This window comes from Microcaecilia unicolor, chromosome 7 (assembly GCF_901765095.1).
Source record: "Microcaecilia unicolor chromosome 7, aMicUni1.1, whole genome shotgun sequence".
Lineage (NCBI taxonomy): Eukaryota > Metazoa > Chordata > Amphibia > Gymnophiona > Siphonopidae > Microcaecilia > Microcaecilia unicolor.
The window spans coordinates 70,924,888-70,945,082 of NC_044037.1; the positions used below are offsets into that span (position 1 = coordinate 70,924,888).

The 20,195-nt window shown below is 40.5% G+C and overlaps 1 protein-coding gene across 2 annotated transcripts in view; it reads left to right on the plus strand.

Annotated features, from left to right (window-relative positions):
* PIH1D3 (PIH1 domain containing 3) overlaps positions 1-18,911 on the plus strand; it is an 88,119-nt gene extending 69,208 nt beyond the window's left edge. For both annotated transcript variants that reach the window (XM_030209707.1, XM_030209708.1), the window contains exon 7: positions 17,817-18,911. In XM_030209707.1, the coding sequence (XP_030065567.1) occupies positions 17,817-17,946 (130 nt within the window). In that variant the 3' untranslated portion in view covers positions 17,947-18,911. The remainder of the gene's footprint in view (positions 1-17,816) is intronic.
* The last annotated feature ends 1,284 nt before the right edge of the window (positions 18,912-20,195 follow it).

The window sequence follows — 20,195 nt, forward strand, 5'->3', positions numbered from 1 at the left end:
TCTTCAAATCTCACTCATTGTAATTCAACTTTTGTAACGTATGCAAATCACATTGAACTGAAATTGTTTTTGGTTAATGTGGGATATAAGAGCCAATAAATAAACGTAGGTGGCCAGTGCTGAATATCAACTTGGCTGGCTATGTTCTTACTGGCCAAAGATAAACTGGACATTGAATACCGATCACTTGAAATAGCCTAACATTGAGTATCCAGGCTCAGCGTTGACCACGAGAGCCAGGCCGGCTGCCTCCTGCAGTCTGAATAGAGGGCCCAAAGTACACATGTTAAATACTTTGCAACTATGCAGTCTGTTTGCAGATTGCCTTTTAGCATGAAGTAAGCTCTGTCTGGACAATTCTGTAAGCTGGTGCCTAGAGGTCGTGCCACTTAGGTGTGTCAAAGGTGCCATTGATTGCAAGTTAGGCGCCTATATGCTCTAGGCGCTATTCTAAAGGTAGTGCCTGTGCCAGGCCACCTAACCTGAAGGGGACATAGATGTGGGTGGAGCATAGCCGTGTCTCCCAGTTAAATTACATGCATCACTTGGCGCACTTAGGCACGCTAGCATATGCCTGCCATTGACATGGCGTAAGAGGATGTGCTGAAACATAGATGCGCCATTGCCAACACGCTAGTATTGTATAATGGAATCTTGGTGCCCAAATGCAATTATAAAATTGTTGGTAAGCACACGGCATTGGGCACCGAAACTGAGGCACCAAATTTATAGAATTGCCCCTGTGATATTAATTGTTTATACTTATGTAAATAACCATGTGCTGAAAACATTTGGATTTTAGTAACTAAGGAAAAGGAATTTAGGATTTTATAATGCCTTTCATACAAGCTCTTTGCTCAATACTCGCCTTATAGCTGCCATTTGGTTCATGTGGAATAAGGAAACTAAAACTGCTCAAAAAGTTTATCTAATTAAGAGACACTGATGGGCCACATAGCCTGCTATGTGGCTTCCTACTGCTTGATGAACGAGGGAAAATGCATACGGAGCATGGCCCATGGAACTCTTTCTAACCTCTCTGCAAGTATTTGCATCTGTGTTGCTTCTATGTATGGCTCTGACTTGGAGGGGCAATTGAATGGCACAGTACTTGAACTGCATAGTGGTTTGGAAATAATAATAAAATGAAATCAAGAGTAATATTATGTCAAACAAATGTAACTGGCAATAGATTTCAAAGGATGGATTTTATAGTTTAACCACAGGATATCAGTGTCCAATAGCAACAACTAATTGCTGTGCTTCTCCATCACCAGTTGACAGTACCATAGGGGTAGATATGCAAAGTGATTTAAATAGCCAGAAATGGCTTATGGCCATTTAAACAGATTGTCCTGGGCTAACGTGGTATATTCAGTGGTACTTAACCATATAGTGCCACGGAAAATGTCCAGTTAGCGCCTAAGCAGCTACTTTGTGGGCATTCTGGGAGATGATTCAGCACTTAAGCAGGTTAAGTGCCGATATTAACTGGCTAAAGTCTTAAATAGGATTGCTTAAAACACAGTTCTATCTTTATACAGTTCACCATAAAGTGATAATTATCACACGTAACTGGCTATTTTTTATCCGATCATGTATTCCCAGATATTCAGTGCTGGAGTCCGGGCATAAAGCTGGTGGCGGTCAGCAAAACACTGATGGGCCGATTATCATAAGCCCTGCACTGTTCCAAACAGCGCTCTAAAAGTAGCACCGGAACAGTGTAGGGCTATAAGGCCCCTATGATCAAAACTAATAGCATGAAAATTTATGTGCGCTCTTAGCTCTGATCATAGGGGTACTTCCAAGGGAAGATTGTGCCTGGGCATGTGCCCAAGGCACAATCCTCCCACAGAAGTTGTTTGACAGGTCCAGGCTGTCAAAAACCTGGATCTGTCAAACAGCAGAAGAGGTTTGACAGTTCTGGTGGACTTCCAGGCCCCTCCCCCAAAGCACAAAAACCCTGGTGGTCCAGTGGGACCGCTAGCTTCCCACTCCCCCCCCCCCCCAAACACATCGTACAAAAACACCCTGGTGGTCTAATGGGACCGCTATCTATCTGCTCCCCTCCACCCCCGGCAGCCTACCTCTGTAGTGGTGGTAGTAGTTGAAGGAGAGAGGGACTAGCACTCCCTCCATCCTCTTCGGGGGCCTTCCCAAAATGGTGGCATCCTGCCCTGCCCGGTGTATCCTGGGATGCGCTGGGTGGAGCTTAACTCCAACATGAAATTGCTGATCTACTGTTAGTAATCTGTAACCTGTCATTAAAGTCGTCCGTAGTACCTGAAGATTGGAGGGTGGCCAATTTTTAAAAGGGTTACTGGGGGGGATCCTGGAAATTACAGACCGGTAAACCTGATGTCAGTGCTGGGCAAAATAGTGGAAACTATTATAAAGCATAAAATAACAGAACATATAATAAACATGGTTGCATGGGTTCAGCAAAGGGAAGTCTTGTCTCACCAATCTGCTTCAGTTCTTTCAAGATGTGAATAAATGTATGGATAAAGATGGGCTGGTTGATGTAGTGTATCTAGATTTTCAGAAAGCTTTTAACAAAGTTCCTCATGAGAGACTCCTGAGAAAATTAAAAAGTCATGCGTTAGGAGCCAATGTTCTGTTGTGGATTAGGAATTGGCAATTGGACAGAAAACAGAGGGTACGGTTAAATGGCAATTTCTCTCAATGGAGGAGGGTGAATAGTGGAATGCTGCAGGGATCTGTACTGGGACCGGTGCTATTTAACATATTTGTAAATGATCTGAAAATCAGAACGACGAGTGAGATGATTAAATTTACAGATGACACAAAACTATTCAAGGTTGTTAAAACACATGCGGACTGTGAAAAATTGCAGGAAGACCTTAGGAAATTGGAAGACTGGACATCTAAATGGCAGACGAAATTTAATGTGGACAAATGCAAAGTGATGCACATTGGGAAGAATAATCCGAATCTTAGTTAGCTGATGCTAGTGTCCACCTTGGGGATCAGCACACAAGAAAAATATCTAGGTATAGTTGTAGACAGCATGCTGAAATTTTCTGCACAGTGTGTGGCGGTGGCCAAAAAAGCAAACAGGATGCTAGGAATTATTAAGAAAGGAATGTTAAATAAGACCAAGAATACTATAATGCCTCTGTTTTGCTCCATGGTGCGACCTCACCTTGAGTATTGTGTTCATTTCTGGTTACTGTATCTCAAAAAAGATATAGTGGAATTAGAAAAGATTTAAAGAAGAGCGACCAAAATTATAAAGGGGATGGAACTTCTCCCGTATGAGGAAAGGCTAAAGAGATTAGGGCTCTTCAGCTTGGAAAAGAGACGGCTGAGGGGACACTCATTAAATTACATGGAAACACTTTTAAAACAAATAGGAGGAAATATTTTTTTACTCAGTGAATAGTTAAGCTCTGGAACTCTTTGCCGGAGAATGTAGTAATGGCAGTTAGCATATCTCGATTTTAAAAAAAGTTTGGACAAGTTACTGGAGGAAAAGTCCATAATCTGCTATTTAGACAGACATGGGGAAGGCACTGCTTGCCCTGGGATTGGTAGCATGGAATGTTGCTACTATTTGGGTTTCTGTCAGGTACTTGTGACCTGGATTGGCCACTGTTGGAAACAGGATACTGGGCTAGATGGACCATTGGTCTGACCCATTATGGCTATTCTTATGTTCTTATGTAAATGTAAAAAGAGGAAGGAGGAAGAAGATAGGCTGTTTTCAACCTGCTTGTGTTGAAGGACATCAACCATTTTGGCCAAATGTCTTTTTGCTTTTTGACATCAATCTTCCATGTTCATTTTCCAAAATACCTTTGAAGCCTGCCAGGAACTCCTAGTTCAGATGCAAAATTTTCATGACAGATGATCATAGTGTTTGGGAGCAGAACAAGAAACAGCTGGATGTATGAGCACAACATCAAAAGCTGTGCCGAAAGAGTTTGATCTACATTCACCAGGGAGTAGCTTTGATAATGATTGAGTAGTAGTTTGCAGGATTATATCCAATGCCAACTGTTTTAAGATCCATTTTAGCTGTTTTGCAGCCTCTGTGCTATCTGAACAGAGGCGTCTCAAGATTGTACTAGTGTCTGTGTGTGTCATTCTTTCAGTGACTAAGAGGCATATTTTCAAAGCACTTAGCCTTCCAAAGTTCCATAGGTTTCTATGGAACTTTGGAAGGCTAAGTGTTTTGAAAATATGCCTCTATGTGTGTTTTTCCTGGTTAAAACAGAGAGTTCAGATTCTGAGGGTGTATACGCAGAAAGTGGCTTCTGTTTTTGGAAGGTTTGGAAGTAATTAGCGGGAAAGAAATGTGCACACAGCACATTGATTTGTTAGCTATGCAGTTACAGAGGAGCAGAGACAGACAACTCATTTGAAGAATTGGTGCCTAAATGGAGGTAGCTGTGGAGCAGTATTTTAGAAAGAATGTCCAAGTCAGAGTATCACCAATAGACATCCATCTAGCATGTATTTTAGAACAGGATACAGCCTGTACTAATGGGCATCCATGTGCTGGAGACATCCAGCATGAACATCCATTTTACAAACTGAAAATTCCAAATTATGAATGGAGGAGAGCAAAGTTCATGGACATATGTGTGGCAGCATACAAATGCCCATGTTATAAAATGGCCACACAGACATCCATGCAGAGTAGAAGGGTAGCATAATGGGTAGAGCAGTGGCCTGAGACTCAGGAGACCCAGGTTCAAATCCCACCAGCTGTTTGATTTTTTTTTTCAATTGTGATCCCTCCAGAAACAGAAAAATACCTACTGTACCTGAATGTACACCACTTCAATAGTCTTCAAGTGTGTAGGTGTATTATACATTCAGGTACAATAGGTATTTTTCTGTTCCTGGAGGGCTGACAAAAAAAAAACAAACTTAAAGTGAGATGTAAGCCTGGGTCCTTTGTATCTTAGTCCACTGCACTAACCATTAGGCTACTCTTCAGACCTGCATGCTGCTCTGTTAAGAATGTCCATAGTACCTGAGGCTATCATAGAGCCTGGCATCCCTTGTCAGATTCACATTCAGGGGAGAGGGCGGAGGAACAGCAACCACTGGGGGATAAAGGAAGTGACATGCCTTAATCCCTCCAGTGAACAGCCGCTCAATGGAAGCACTTGCTGGACATGACAAGTACCATAACAACATCCATCTTTTTAGACATAGATGTCCCTTCCCCTTCTGTATTCGAAGTTGGACATCCATATTTTGACCCTTCCGTAGTCCCATCCAAAACACACCCAAATCAGTTCCCCATGCCATATGGATGTTTTGCAGTATTAGATGTCCATATCCTGCCTTTGTAAAATTGGGATTTGGACGTCCATGCAATCTGGACATCTGCCCCTGATATTCAAAGCTATTTAGCTGGCCAGACACAGCTGCTGATCTGTTAATTAGCATATTCACACCTAACTGCTGAATATTGTTGGTTAGCACCTAGCCGATTAGGTGCAGATATTCAGTGCTAAACTGGCTATGTTTAAGCTGTTAAAATAGGTTGCATAAATAGCAAGCCTATCTTTAACTGCTAAAAAGTTAACCAGTTAGCGCTGAATATCGAAATAACTAGTTAACTTTTTAGCAATTTATAAAACCCCAAATACATGATGCCAGTCACCAGAAACGGCCCAACATTGAATATCTGGTTTTAACACAGCCGGCGGACAGCAAAAGTACTGCCTGCCGCCAGTTGAATACCAGGCCCCTAAATGCAATAATCACCATAATGTAGGCATCTAATTGAAACAACCTATGTTAGTTTCTGTTTGTTTATCTTCTGTGTTATTTGTCTCTACTTTCCTTAAATCATGAAATCTAAAATAAAATTTGATTTAGTTTACTGCATTCTTTCTCTTGCTTACTTTTTTATGTAACATTTTGTGAAAACACCCTCATGTTCCACAGCTCATATCTGTGGGAGTAGTCCTCTATTCCTTCCTTTTACTATAAAAAAAAAAAAGAAATTGAAGGTAGTTGGTTCTAATGGTTAAATCCACCTACGGTGGATTCCAAAACCTGTCTATCTACAATTCATGAGATAAGTTTGAATGCATTGCCTCCACTGTTTGCCTATTTCTCTTATGCATCTTCATTATGGATATCCTGAAACCTGCCTGGATGGAGGGGGGGGGGGGGGTCCACAGAAGAGCTTTGGGAACCATTATTGTAGTACTTGAGGGAAACTCCTCCGACTTATCATTAAGTAGGTCATGTAACCCACTGCAGCTCTATAAGTGCTATGTTCAGAAAGCAAGAATTTCAAGTGCATAATTAAATTTGAGGAACACAAATAGATCTGTTAAAACTCATATCTTAAGTTACAAAGAACAAACTGAAACCTAGACTCTGTCAAGTCAAAGGGACTTATACATTTAGGACTAGATTCTATAAATGGAACCTAACAGATCGGTGCCAAAAAAATATCGCTTAGTGCTATTCTGTAAACCGTGCTTAAAGTTATGCGCGGTTTATAGAATAGCGCTTAGTGCCAGGAACCGCATTGAGGCACGACCATTTATACTAATGAAAACCTGGTGTACAACACCACACGTAAATTAGGCACGGATCCCCCTAATTCTTTAACAATGCACATAAATTGTAAAAGTGCCCTTGACCTGCCCATGCTCCTCCCATGGTCATGCCCCCTTTTCAGGTTCATGCACTAAAATGTATGCGCACCTCTTTATAGAATACATCTAAAAAGATGTGAGTGTAAATTCTAATTAAGGCCAATCAGTACCAATAATTGCCTGTTATTGCTATATTATCAGCATTGATTGGATTATTTAATGAAGTTGTCTGCGCCAATTGGACACATGCCAAAATTTACACGTGCAACTCAAAGCACCATATATACAATCTGGGGTTTAGAGTGTAATTCTATAAAGTGAGCCAAAATTTAGGCATCAAAATGTAGTATGCTGAGCGTGAATTCTATAATGGCATATGAACACCCAGATTCTGATACAGATTAGTAGTGTAAGTTGGCATTTATGTGCTTCTGCCATGTCCATAGCAGGCATAAATGCGTGCACCATAATATAGCACTTTAATGCATAAATGACAATCAGGCTTTTGTTCGAAAGAGAAGGGCGCCCATCTTTCGACACAAATCAGGAGATGGGCGTCCTTCTCTCAGGGTCGCCCTAATCGGCATAATCGAAAGCCAATTTTGGCCGTCCTCAACTGCTTTCCGTCGTGGGGACGACCAAAGTTCATGGGGGCGTATCGGAAATGTAGCGAAGGTGGGACTGGGGCATGCCTAACACATAGGCGTCCTCGACCGATAATGGTAAAAAGAAGGGCGTCCCTGATGAGCACTTGGGCGACTTTACTTGGTCCATTGTTTGTTACAACCAAGCCTCAAAAAGGTGCCCAAACTGACCAGATGACCACCGTAGGGAATCGGGGATGACCTCCCCTTACTCCCCCAGTGGTCACTAACCCCCTCCCACCCTAAAAAAAACTTTTTAAATATTTTTTGCCGGCCTCAAATGTCATACCCAGCTTCATCACAGCAGTATGCAGGTCCCTGGAGCAGTTTTAGTGGGCGCAGTGCACTTCAGGCCGGTGGACCCAGGCCCACCCCCCACCCCACACCTGTTACACTTGTGGTGGTAAATGTGAGTCATTCAAATCCCACCAGAAACCCACTGTACCCCCATGTAGGTGCCCCCCTTCACCCCTTAGGGCTATGGTAGTGGTGTACAGTTGTGGGGAGTGGGTTTGGGGGGAGTTTGGGGGGGCTCAGCATACAAGGTAAGGGAGCTATGCACCTGGGAGCAATTTGTAAAGTCCACTGCACTACGAATGCTGGCTCCTCCCATGACCAAATGGCTTGGATTTGGTCGTTTCTGAGGTGGGCATCTTTGGTTTCCATTATGGCCGAAAATCGGGGACGGCCATCTCTAGGGATGACCATCTCTAAGGTCTACCTAAATTTCGCGATGTGGGCGTCCCCAACTGTATTATCGAAACAAAATATAGATGCCCATCTTGTTTTGATAATACAGGTTTCCCCACCCCTTCGTGGGGACGTCCTGCGAGGACGTCCTCAGGAAAACTTGGGCGCCCCATTCGATTATGCCCCTCCACATTCTATAACCTACATGTGTAAATGTGGGATCCGCCCATGTGCCATCAAGCCTTGCCCATATGTAAATCCCCTCGCATTTACATGCTTAAGTACATAAGTATTGCCATACTGGGAAAGACCAAAGGTCCATCAAGCCCAGCATCCTGGTTCTAACAGTTACCAATCCAGGTCACAAATACCTGGCAAATCCCAAAAAAGTACAAAACATTGTATACTGCTTATCCCAGAAATTGTGGATTTTCCCCAAGTCCATTTAATAATGGTTTATGAACTTTTTCTTTAGGAAGCTGACCAAACCTTTTTTAAACTCCGCTAAGCTAACCGCCTTTACCACATTCTCTGGCAACAAATTCCACAGTTTAATTACACGTTGAGTGAAAAAACATTTTCTCCAATTTGTTTTAAATTTACTACTTTGTAGCTTCATTGTATGCCCCCTAGTCCTAATATTTTTGGAATGCATAAACAGACGCTTCACATCTGCCCGTTCCACTCCACTCATTATTTTATAGACCTCTATCATATCTCCCCTCAGCCGCCTTTTTTCCAAGCTGAAGAGCCGTAGCCACTTTAGCCTTTCCTCATAGGGAAATCGTCTCATCCCCTTATATTATAGAATGGTGCAGAGCATGTGTTACATTCAAATGTGTACGTGCTAGCATTCTATAATCTTAGCGCAAAAATGATGCTTATGTTTATGACTAAGGTTATAGAATTAGGGGGTTAGGGGACAAGTCTATAACTTAACACCTCCGTTTAGGTACCCAAAGGATGTGCTGTGAGAGCCTATTCACTAACAGTGATTCCCAAACCTGTCCTGGGGAAACCCCAACTAGTCAGGTTTTCAGGATATCCACAATGAATATTCTTGAGATAGATTTGTATACACTGCCTCCTTTGTATTCAACTCTATCTCATGCATATTCATATATTCTTAATAATTCCTGTTTGCTTTTTTGGCTGCTGCCATACACTAAGCAGAAGACTTCTACATGTCCACAGTGACAGCTATATCCTTTTCCTGGGTGGTGTCTCCTAATGGGGAACCTAGCTGTAATTTGGATGTTTCTTCCCTATGTTCCTCATGCGTAAATCTAAGCATAACTCCACTCACACTCTGCCCAAATGCCTCCTCGAGCATATCCACTCTATAAGTACGCACCAACTTGAACCACTTGTACTCTTAGATGTGACCTAATTTTTTAATAAGCCCTTACAACATGAATAAGGTTTATAAAATTAGCCTTTTAGTAGCCATCACTAAACATGTAAATCCCCTTTTAATTTTTCAGCAGTATCCAGATAGTGCTGGGGTTGAGTTAGGGCAGAACAAGGATGGAATACCCAACTATACAGATAGTGGTAATATATTATTTATTTATTTAAAATATTGATAACCCGTTCAATCCACAGTGTTCTAGGCGGTTTACAAACAAACATGCATAATAAAAAGCGATAACAAAACAAATATAAATACAAATCATTTAAACTTCTCCAAATAAACATTAACTATCCTGGCTCTTTTAGTGAAATTATTCATCACCATGCTTCTCTAAAATCCGTCAAATTATACAGCCATCAAAGATCATCTTAATCCCCTTAAACTTCTCTGAATAATACGATCTTTAGTTCTCACTTAAATTGATTACATTTCTTTGAAGGGGTGAACAAACGTGGATAAAGGCGAACCGGTTGATATTGTGTATCTGGATTTTCAAAAGGCGTTTGACAAAGTACCTCATGAAAGACTCCAGAAGAAATTAGAGAGTCATGGGATAGGAGGTAGTGTCCTATTGTGGATTAAAAACTGGTTAAAGGATAGAAAAGAGAGCGTAGGGTTAAATGATCAGTATTCTCAATGGAGAAGGGTAGATAGTGGGGTTCCTCAGGGGTCTGTGTTGGGATCGCTGCTTTTTAACATATTTATAAATGATTTAGAGATAGGATTAACTAGTGAGGTGATTAAATTTGCTAACGACACAAAGTTATTCAAAGTTGTTAAATCGCAAAAGTATTGTGAAAAATTACAAGAGGACTTTATGAGACTGGGAGACTGGGCATCGAAATGGCAGATGACGTTTAATGTGAGCAAGTGCAAAGTGATGCATATGGGAAAGAGGAACCCGAACTATAGCTACATAATGCAAATTCCACATTAGGAGTCACCGACCTAGAATGGGATCTCGGCGTCGTTGTTGATGATACGTTGAAATGCTCTGTTCAATGAGCTGCGGCAGCTAAGAAAGCAAATAGAATGTTAGGTATTATTAGGAAAGGAATGGAAAACAAAAATGAGGACATTATAATGCCTTTGTATCGGTCCATGGTTGCACCTCAAATATTGTGTTCAATTCTGGTCGCCGCATCTCAAAAAAGATATAGTGGAATTAGAAAAGGTACAGAGAAGGACGATGAAAATGATAAAGGGGATGGGACGACTTCCCTTTGAGGAAAGGCTGAAGCATCTAGGGCTCTTCAGCTTGGAGAAGAGATGGCAGAGGGGAGATATGATAGAGGTCTATAAAATAATGAGTGGAGTGGAACGGGTAGACGTGAATCATTTGTTTACTCTTTCCAAAAATACTAGGACTAGGGGGCATGCGATGAAGCTACAGAGTGGTAAATTTAAAATGAATCTGAGAAAATCTTTCTTCACTCAACATGTAATTAAACTCTGGAATTCATTGCCAGAGAATGTGGTAAAGGCGGTTAGCTTTGCGGGGTTTAAAAAGGGTCTGGACAGCTTCCTAAAGGAAAAGTCCATAGACCATTATTAAATTGACTTGGGAAAATCCACTGCTTATTTCTGTGAGAAGCATCATAAAATGTATTGAGCTTTTCTGAGATCTTGCCAGGTATTTGTGACCTGGATTGGCCACTGTTGGAAACAGGATACTGGGTGTGGCAATACTTATGTACTTATGATTTACAGGTGTTATAGATCTTATATTCACTGGCAAATCATTTCATAGTTTCGGCACCCAAACCTTAAAAGTTGACATTCAATATTCATCTAATTTAATGATATTCAATCGCTACCCATATAACTATGCAGTTTAATTTAGACCAGAAAAAAAGTTGCCTTAAATTAACCTGCATAGCTATAGGTACAGCAACTGAGTATCATTGCTATATGTATATTGAGCATCACAGCCTATCTGTATAGAAGCACTGAATATACATATTTTTTAACACCACAATTGGCATTTTTTTTAAAATAGCATTCCCCGCCACTATTGAATTTGACCCAATTATTTCTAAAATTATTTTTAACTGTATTGGTAATATTTGTCAGCAAAATATTTGTCTTTGCAAAATCATCTTCCTTGATGTATATTTTTAGAGTATGGGAAACTTGTCACTTGTCTTGTAACTATAGTGAGGATCTGATTGCTATACTGTTTCTTTTGTCTGACCTACCTTTCTTTTCTCTCTCTCTCTCTCTCTCTCTCTCTCTCTCTCTCTCTCTCTCTCTCTCTCTCTCTCTCTCAAAGCTTCTCTAGAATTATCTTGAACATGTTCAGTCTTTTAAAATAACAAAACCTCTTTTGCAATGCTAACAGCCTTGACATTTACACATTGGAAATAGGCAAGCCAAATGAAAGGGCAAAGTAAACAGATCTTAGGAATTTTATTACACAATATTAAATGAAAGGGAAATTTTCTTAAACCCTATCTCTTTTGAAGCCAGCATCTCACAAGTTATCATTCCTGCCTATTGGTGCCTTTTCTTTCTTTTGTATTTCTTCACAGATACTGTATATCTCTTGTTGAATCTGTTCTCAGACATACCAAGTCACACGCGTTTTGCATGTGATGCACACATTCGGCCCCATTCTCCAGCTCACACGCCAAAGCCTCTTCCTTTCATGCAGTGGCGAGTCTTTCCAGCTTTAGTCCTAGAGTCACCGTTTTTCTTCCATCCTGATCCGTTACTTTCTTTCTTCCCTCATTAACTTTTCCCAAGGATTCTTATTCCTATCTTCCAGTACATCACAGCTATGTGAATAAGTTTTGAGCCAGACCAGCAGCAGTGGTTACAGATAGCTCTCGTGGTACTTCTAACTTCCCACTCTTAGAAACACTATGAGAAGAATATCCACGCAAACTGGACTGCACTGTTGCTTTCCGGGAAAAACTGGGACAGCTTTTGTGCCACTCTCTGGATAATTAGGTCTTATGCCCATGTACCACCTCAGCAATTACCAGTTAGTATCAAGATGGTCTAAGGATTTTCTATGGCAGTATCCATAAAGAGCTGCTGAAAATCTATGGATACCACCAGATAAGGGAATTTATTCAGACAACAGCTGCTGTTATCTAAATAATTCCCTTAGAATATCGGTTCCATTGTTTTCTAGACAAGCTTTTGATTTTTGCTGATGCATCTGCTCTCTGCTTTCCTTTTTGATTGCATTCCAGGTTATTTTGCTCTTCCGCTTCCTGATTTATGAACCATTGCTTGTGTGGCTATTGTATTTTCAAGTTGATTACTCTTTTCTCCCTATTTTTGCTTTGTAATTGTAAACCACAATACACTAAGTGCATTAATAAGCTAAACTAGACATGGGCAGACTGGTTAAGAGAAGGTGAAGGGCAATGTGGAGGAGTGGCCTAGTGGTTAGAGCACTAGTCTTGCAATCCAGAGGTGGCCAGTTGAAAACTCACTGCTGCTGCTTGTGATCTTGGGCAAGTCACTTAACCCTCCATTGCCTCAGGTACAAACTTAAATTGTGAGCCCTCCTGGGACAGAGAAATATCCAGAGTACCTGAATGTAACTCACCTTGAGCTACTACTGAAAAAGGTGTGAGCAAAATCTAAATAAATTAGCACTTAGGGTTTTTAGAGTGTTACACATTTGCTTATTTCCGATCTGACGAAGAAGGGCAACCTTCGAAAGCTAATCAAGAAATGTATTATGTCCAATAAAAAAGGTATCCTCTTATTTTCTTTTCCACGTTTTATTTTGTTTGATTTCTATTGATAACCTTAGAGTGTTACAGAAATTGCATTGTATTAGATCCAATTTTAAGCCTGAGGTGTTTAGGATGATTGCACAGACACTGGTGGTAGCGCATATAGAGTATTGTAACATCATTTATATAGGCTGTAAAGATACGATTGTAAAGAAACTTCAAACCTTATTAAATATAACAGCTCGATTAATTTTTAAAGTAGCAAAATTTTGATAGAGTCACACCATTGTTGGTGCAATTGCACTGGTTGCCAGTGCAGGCACACATAGGGCCCTGTTTACTAAGTGGCGCTGTAAGTACGCTAGCATTTTTAGCGCATGCTAAAAATTAGCACGTGCTAATGCTAGAGACACCCATATATTCCTATGAGTGTCTCTAGCATTAGTGCACGCTAATTTTTAGCATGCACTAAAAACGCTAGTACACCTTAGTAAACATGGAACACTGATTTTAAATTATGTTCCTTGCTTTTTAAAATTGTGCATGGTGATGCTCCAGCTTTCATGACAGGTCTTATTTACTTATCAGTTAGAAATGCTTGCTCGGGATCTAGATGTTTTTTTAAATCTTCATTATCCAGATCCACTGAAGATAGGGTAGAAGAAATGTTTTTCCAATGTGTTTGCATATCAAGCTGCAAGTAATTGAAATGAGTTACCAGTAGAAATCAGAGCTCAAGATAATCATGCTGTGTTTTGTAAATTACTGAAGACTTTCTTATTCAGAAAGTATTTAGGTTAATTTCAGATTTGATATTTACCATTGCCTGTATGTTTTTATCTTTTTTGTAACGTTCCTGAGTTTTGCCTAGTTTTCTGATTGCGTAAGCCAGACTGAACTTTGATGGTATATGTGGCATATAAATGTCATGTAATAATAATAATACATGCACCATATAAAGCACATAGCTTATTGTATTTGCCATTTATGGGACACAGACTTCTATGGTCTGTGTCCCGCAAACGACAAAAGACTGAAAGAAGATTGGCAGCTCCAGTGTTGTGGATCACTTTATTGTCATGTGCTGCAAGTGATGGTGCTGTGCAGCTCAGGGGAGAGGGGAAAACATCTTCACTAGTAAGTTGAACACTATCAGCAATACTTGTGGATGATATGTGGTTTTAACCAAGACTCCTTCATGTTTGGCTGCCTATATGGCATTTAAGTATGGGTGACTGGGGCCCGCACGGAGTGGTGGGCATGGCTCTAGCCACCTTGTATGGCAGACTAGATGGACCATGCCGGTCTTTATCTGCTGTCATTTACTGTGTTACTGTACATTCTGTAAGTTATATGCACAAGCTGGAGGCATGTCTATAGCCTGCCCATGCTTCACCCACACATGGGCCCCTATTTAGTTAGATATTATTGCTTTTAGGTGCAACCTTATAGAATAGCACTTAAGCATACAGCTGCCAATGTTGGTGCCTCTCACATTTGTAAGTGGCGCGTACTTGCAGGTGCTGAGTTATAGAATTGGAGGGAGGAGGGAGCTGTAAAATTATCTGGATAGCAGCAATTTTTACCTGTTATCTAGATAAGCTATCCGTTTAGTTTAGGAATTGAGAGCTGCACTGAACATATGTATTAATCTAAACACCGGTACCAGCCTCTTAATTAAGCCTTTTACTGCCACTGCAAATATATATGCAGAATTTGCACCATTGCAGGCAGTGTGATTATTGCCCCCCAGAATGAGCTCTGGATGTTTGTGTACTGGATTCCAAAAGGTGCCAAGGTCTGTGTTCCCTGGTTATCAATGCAATTTCCATGCAGAATGTAGAGCAAAGAAGACGACAAATATAACATGTTAGAAACAGAGATTCTGATGGGTGATGTGATATCAGTAGAACATAAAGGGAAACATGTACTGTCACCTAGTTGACTGTAGTGTTCAGCACCCTGGGGCATACAACTTTCAAAGTACTGAGCAGTCATTCAGTTATGCAATTCTGTGATAAATTGCTTGCAACCTTTCTTTCCAGGGGAAATTATCCCCAGGTGTAATGGGGCTCTAATCCTCTTTGCACTGAGATGATCAGCATAAATAGGCTTTGATAAATTCTCCTTTTTTATTTTCCCAAGCTTCCACAACTTAGCATGGTTTTGATAAATGAGGGCCATTGTTTTCTACTTCTGGTCCACGTTCATTAGCAATAATTCTCTATAACTTAAGAACACAGAATTACCAAACTGGGTCAGATCAAAGGTCTTTCTACCCCAGCATCCTGTCTCTAACAGTAACAATCAGTAGTAAACCAGGTGACTCACATAAGAAAGAGAAGAGGTATAGAGTTGTCCATATTTTACCATATCCTTCCCATCTCTACCTATCATTGGTAGCAGCTGCATTGTATATAGATGGTATCCCTGACTTGCTAAATTGTCTATGGTTGATCTAGCTTCTATAAATTTGCCTAACCGCATTTTGAACAAATTGATATTTGCCACTACATTATCCTTTGATAGTGAATTGTGCAAGTTAAGTTTGGTTTAAAATAAATAAATCTAATATTTCAATAGATGAACTGCTGTCCGCCTTGAATGAATTCTTTCAAAAAAGGAGGTAAATAATCCTAATAAATAAAAATAAATAAATAAATAGTGCATGGCTATGTTACTGCCTGAGTCCTTACTGCCACCCAATGACCTAGTGGTAAGGGCTCATGCGCTACTTGCATGGTAAACATGCAGCATGCGCCAATGTGGCCACGCTGCAGGTTACCACCGGGAATGCCCCTCCCCCTCCCATGGTAGAAAATAGAAAATTATTTTCTACCGCAGGAAACAGCACGCGCCAACTTCAGAATTACTGCCAGGTGCCCATGATACCCCGGTGGTGGTGCCAGTTTGACGTGCGCTACCCACGCTCTAGCCCTACCACTACTTAGTAAAAGGGCCCCTAAATGCTTTAGGGGTCTTTTTACCAAGCTGCGGTAAAATGAGGTCTGCACTGTCAACAGAGTGTGTCTTTGATGTTCGCCGAGGCCCCCTTTTACCGCTGCGGGTAAAAGGCTGTCTTTTTTTTAGGAAAAGAAATGGCCATGCGGTAAGTAAAAAACACCACACGACCGTTTCGGGAGGAGCCCTTACCGCGACCCATTGATATGGCAGTAAGAGCTCCCGTGCCGGGAATGGCGTGTACTAGGAGTGAGAACTTCTGCTGGGCTCCTGCGGTAGCCTGATGGTAGTTCCATATTGGCATACGGTAAGCCCGCAGTCGGCTTACCGCTACTTCGTAAAAGGGCCCCATAGTGCATAACTGCAAGGGGGTGCACATGTGGGCGGGTCATGGGAGGGTTACACACTTACATGCAAAACTTATAGACTACTGTAAGCTGAATGCATACGTGCCAACATTTAGGTGCTAACATTTACACCTGCCTTTTGCATGGCGTAAGTGATGGTGTCTAAATGTTGTTATGCAAATGCTCTTATACTCGATTCTATAACAGAATGTGGGTGCCCAGATGCCATTATAGAATACTATGTTAGCATACAGATTTTGGGCACCTAACATTTAGTGCTCTGTCTGTTTTAGATGAGAAGGAGATAAACAGTTTGTCTTTGACTTGCCAACTGTGAAAGCCCCCGTCTCCCCTCGATGGACCAGTTTGCATAGCAGGGGAAGGGGGTGGCAAAGAGCAGCTGCAGTCAACTGGTAGTCACACTATCTCAAAGAACTGTCAGCGTGTACTTTTACCCCCAAGGAAGGTGGGCAGTTTTTAAATAGCCATTTACCCAGATAACTAGCCATGTACTTAGATAAATGACTTTAGAAAGAGGCCTCATCTATTTTTTAATATTTAACAATATGATAGCCAATTATGCATTTTTACAAGATTGTTCTGGGGGGACTGGTGTTGAGGTAATAATGGTTATTAAATTCATTATGAAAATCTTGGGGGAGGGCTAAAAGCTAATTGAGAAGGAGATTGAGGCTTAAGGTTGACCTAGGGTGTCATTGCAATTATATATGTTCTGCAAGTATTGCAAACCTTATTTCACCACTCCTACCTTCATTTGAAAAAGTTATGTAAAACAAAAGAGAATAAACAGCTGAGAAATGCAGTTTTTTTGAGTGCAAAGGCATCCACTGAGTAATAAAGAAAAAAAAGTCTGCCAATGAGAAGGGAATGTCGGTGTTCACTTTATGACATGATGGGATTGTCATAATTATTGCATGCGATGAGATTATGCTGCCCAAGCACTAAAATGATAAAAAGCAAAAGAAGTTTTCCTATTTCCCAAAATAAAATTCTGATAAAGTTAAGCTCATTTGTCATTTTTTTCTGGGATGATTCATTTCTCTTTGACTGTGAAGTTATATATGCTACCACGGTTTTCATTTTCTTCAGATGCAAACCTAGTGGGATCTCCTAAATATTATTCAAATTTTTACCTTTTTGACAGCAAAATGAATGTGGCTTGTACAGCACTTTTCATCTGCATTGTACAATTGTGCATCACTAGAGCCTTAAATCAAAAAGTGAAATGCAGTGATCAGTCACGAGGAATTGGCGCAGCATCACTGCTTGAATCAAGAGCAAATAGAGCACAGAAAAATCTGCTTTTTATCTGCATAGCCTTGTTTAAAATGAACTCACAATCCCCCCTACCGGTCACATCATATTTTGCTATTCCTCCCCTCCATCCTCACACATGCTGCTTTGTATAGATCTACAATTTCACACAGTTTTTTTTTCTTTTCCAGCAAGCTGGGACTGCACCTCCCTCACCCTGTGGACAGCAAAAATGGAAAAGCTCTCTTTGTATCAGAAAAGCAGATTCTGGAAATCACTTTACCCATGCAAAGGGAATTTGACTTAATAAATTTCGCTTGAGAATGGGAGTAGATTGAGTAAGAGAAAGGAGGTGTGAAATTTGGTCGATTCATAGTGTTTGTATGGCTGCCTATTGGTGCTTAATTCATTGGTAACAGTCAGTTCATGCAACCATACTGGCTAGTTCAACAATTGCCTCTCCAAATGCATGGTTGATTTGATTATACCATGCTACACTGCCTCAAGTAGAATGTAACACACCAGTTAACATGCATTAATGCACATTGATTCAAGTTTAGTATAGATAGACCCCTCTGAGAATAACAGTGAATGCAGTAAATCACGTTAACATGTGCTGATTACCACATGTGTTAATAAATAGAGCCCTTAGATTCTAAACCTTCTGGAGACAGGGAAATACTCTGCACACCTAAATATAACTCACTTCAATATATCTGAATTTAACTCACCTTGAGCTATTAGAAAAGGTGAGAGCTAAATCCAAGTAGAGGTCAATTAAGCTTCTGGAATGCAGGGTCAAAGACAAAAAAACAAATTAATTGGTCAAATCCAGATATTTTTAGAGCTTGGTGAAGGCACTTTGCAATATGACCAAAATTTGTGTTTCTTTTCTTCTTTGCGATCTGTTAAAATGATTTTAAAATAGTTGTTCCTGATTGTAATGAGTTATTTTAAGACAAGTTTTGTAAACTGAAAAGCATATGAATTAGAACACATGACTTGAAAAGCAGATGACTGCCTTTTTTTTTCCTGTTATGATCCAAAACTTGAATCATTTCAAGCAAATGATAGACAGTAAAAGTCAACAAACAAGTTGTAAACATTGTTTTTTTACTGGACTAACTTATTCAAGAGTAATTTTAAAAGAGGTCACCTAAGTATGAAGGCCATGTAAATGCCTATTTTGTCAAGACACATGGAGACAAAGTTTAGAAAGATCACATAGAGGGGAATTCAAATCTCCAAGTCAGGACATGTGGAATTCCCATATTATTTTACAAGAGTCTCTGCCAAACATAAAGCCTCTTGTAAAATAGGAGCAAGGTTGCATTTCCACACCCCTCCCTCTGTAGAAGGAGCAATGATTTTAGAAATCAGAATATGGGGGGAAATTTTACTTCCTCCCCTCCTCCCATAGCACTTTCTAAAAGTGCTGCTCCCTCTGCAAAAGACACAATCCTAGTATCGGCGTCCTTCACCCTGTTTCAAGCTTCCCTAACCCGCCCCCCCTCCCCCAACAACAAAGATGCCCCATGTAGCACAAACCCAATACATGGCAGCCTCTCCCAAACTCACCAAGGCCCTGAAAAATAGTCTTAGATCGCAAGACATTCCCACTCTTGACCCAGACCCTGGGCATTGCAGTGGTCCTTGATGTTGCAGGGTGGAACTGATGCCCATTATGTTCCACCTTGTGTCCTCTGTGTGTTCAAAATGGCCACCGAGACCTCTAACAGTAATATCACAGTATTATCACCTGAAGCCTGACCCCTATCAGTAATACTGCAGTATTACTTATAAAGATCTCAGTGAAGATATGGAGGACACAGAGCAGGAATGAATTGTTAATATGTGGCCTGGCTTCAGACCGACCACTGGAATAGTGGTGGGCAAAGCCACACAGCCAAAAACAACTGAAAAAGTACAGACTAGGCCAAATAACAAGCTAATGATTTCATATTAGAGAATCTGCAAAAGGCAGGTTTGAACAATGAGTCTTGACACCAACAGGTACAATTTTGTGATGGAATATAGCACCAATAATGATAGAATAATGGATAAAATGGTTTGGAAAATGAAGTTTGTATTTCTATAAAATGGCACACAGATCATAAAAATGGGTTGTGAAACTAGTATACTATTATTAAGACAGTTTGGAAACAATAAAAACAAGATGTTCAGGGTAACGGAAATGGTACAAGGTTTTGAAATAGCTAAAGCAAGAGATGTTTACGAATACGGAAAAGACAGTTGGGTACAGATGGACACCTGGCCGGAAAGGAAATGTTTCAAAATAACTAGAACAGGAAAGGAGAAGGTACAAGATGGTACAAATGAGCATCTGCCGGAAAAGGAAAAAAAATTGATACAGAGAGGTTGGGCAATGCCATTAACTTGTATTGAGATCTATGCCTATAAAAGAGATAACAATAAGACAGAAAGTTAGCAGTTTCACCAACACTTGACCAACAGCAGAAGCTCTATGCATTTGAATCCAGATCCTGTCAGATGTATGTATTAAATTGAAGACTTGATTTTGGTAAGAATAAACATAATCTTATTCCTTA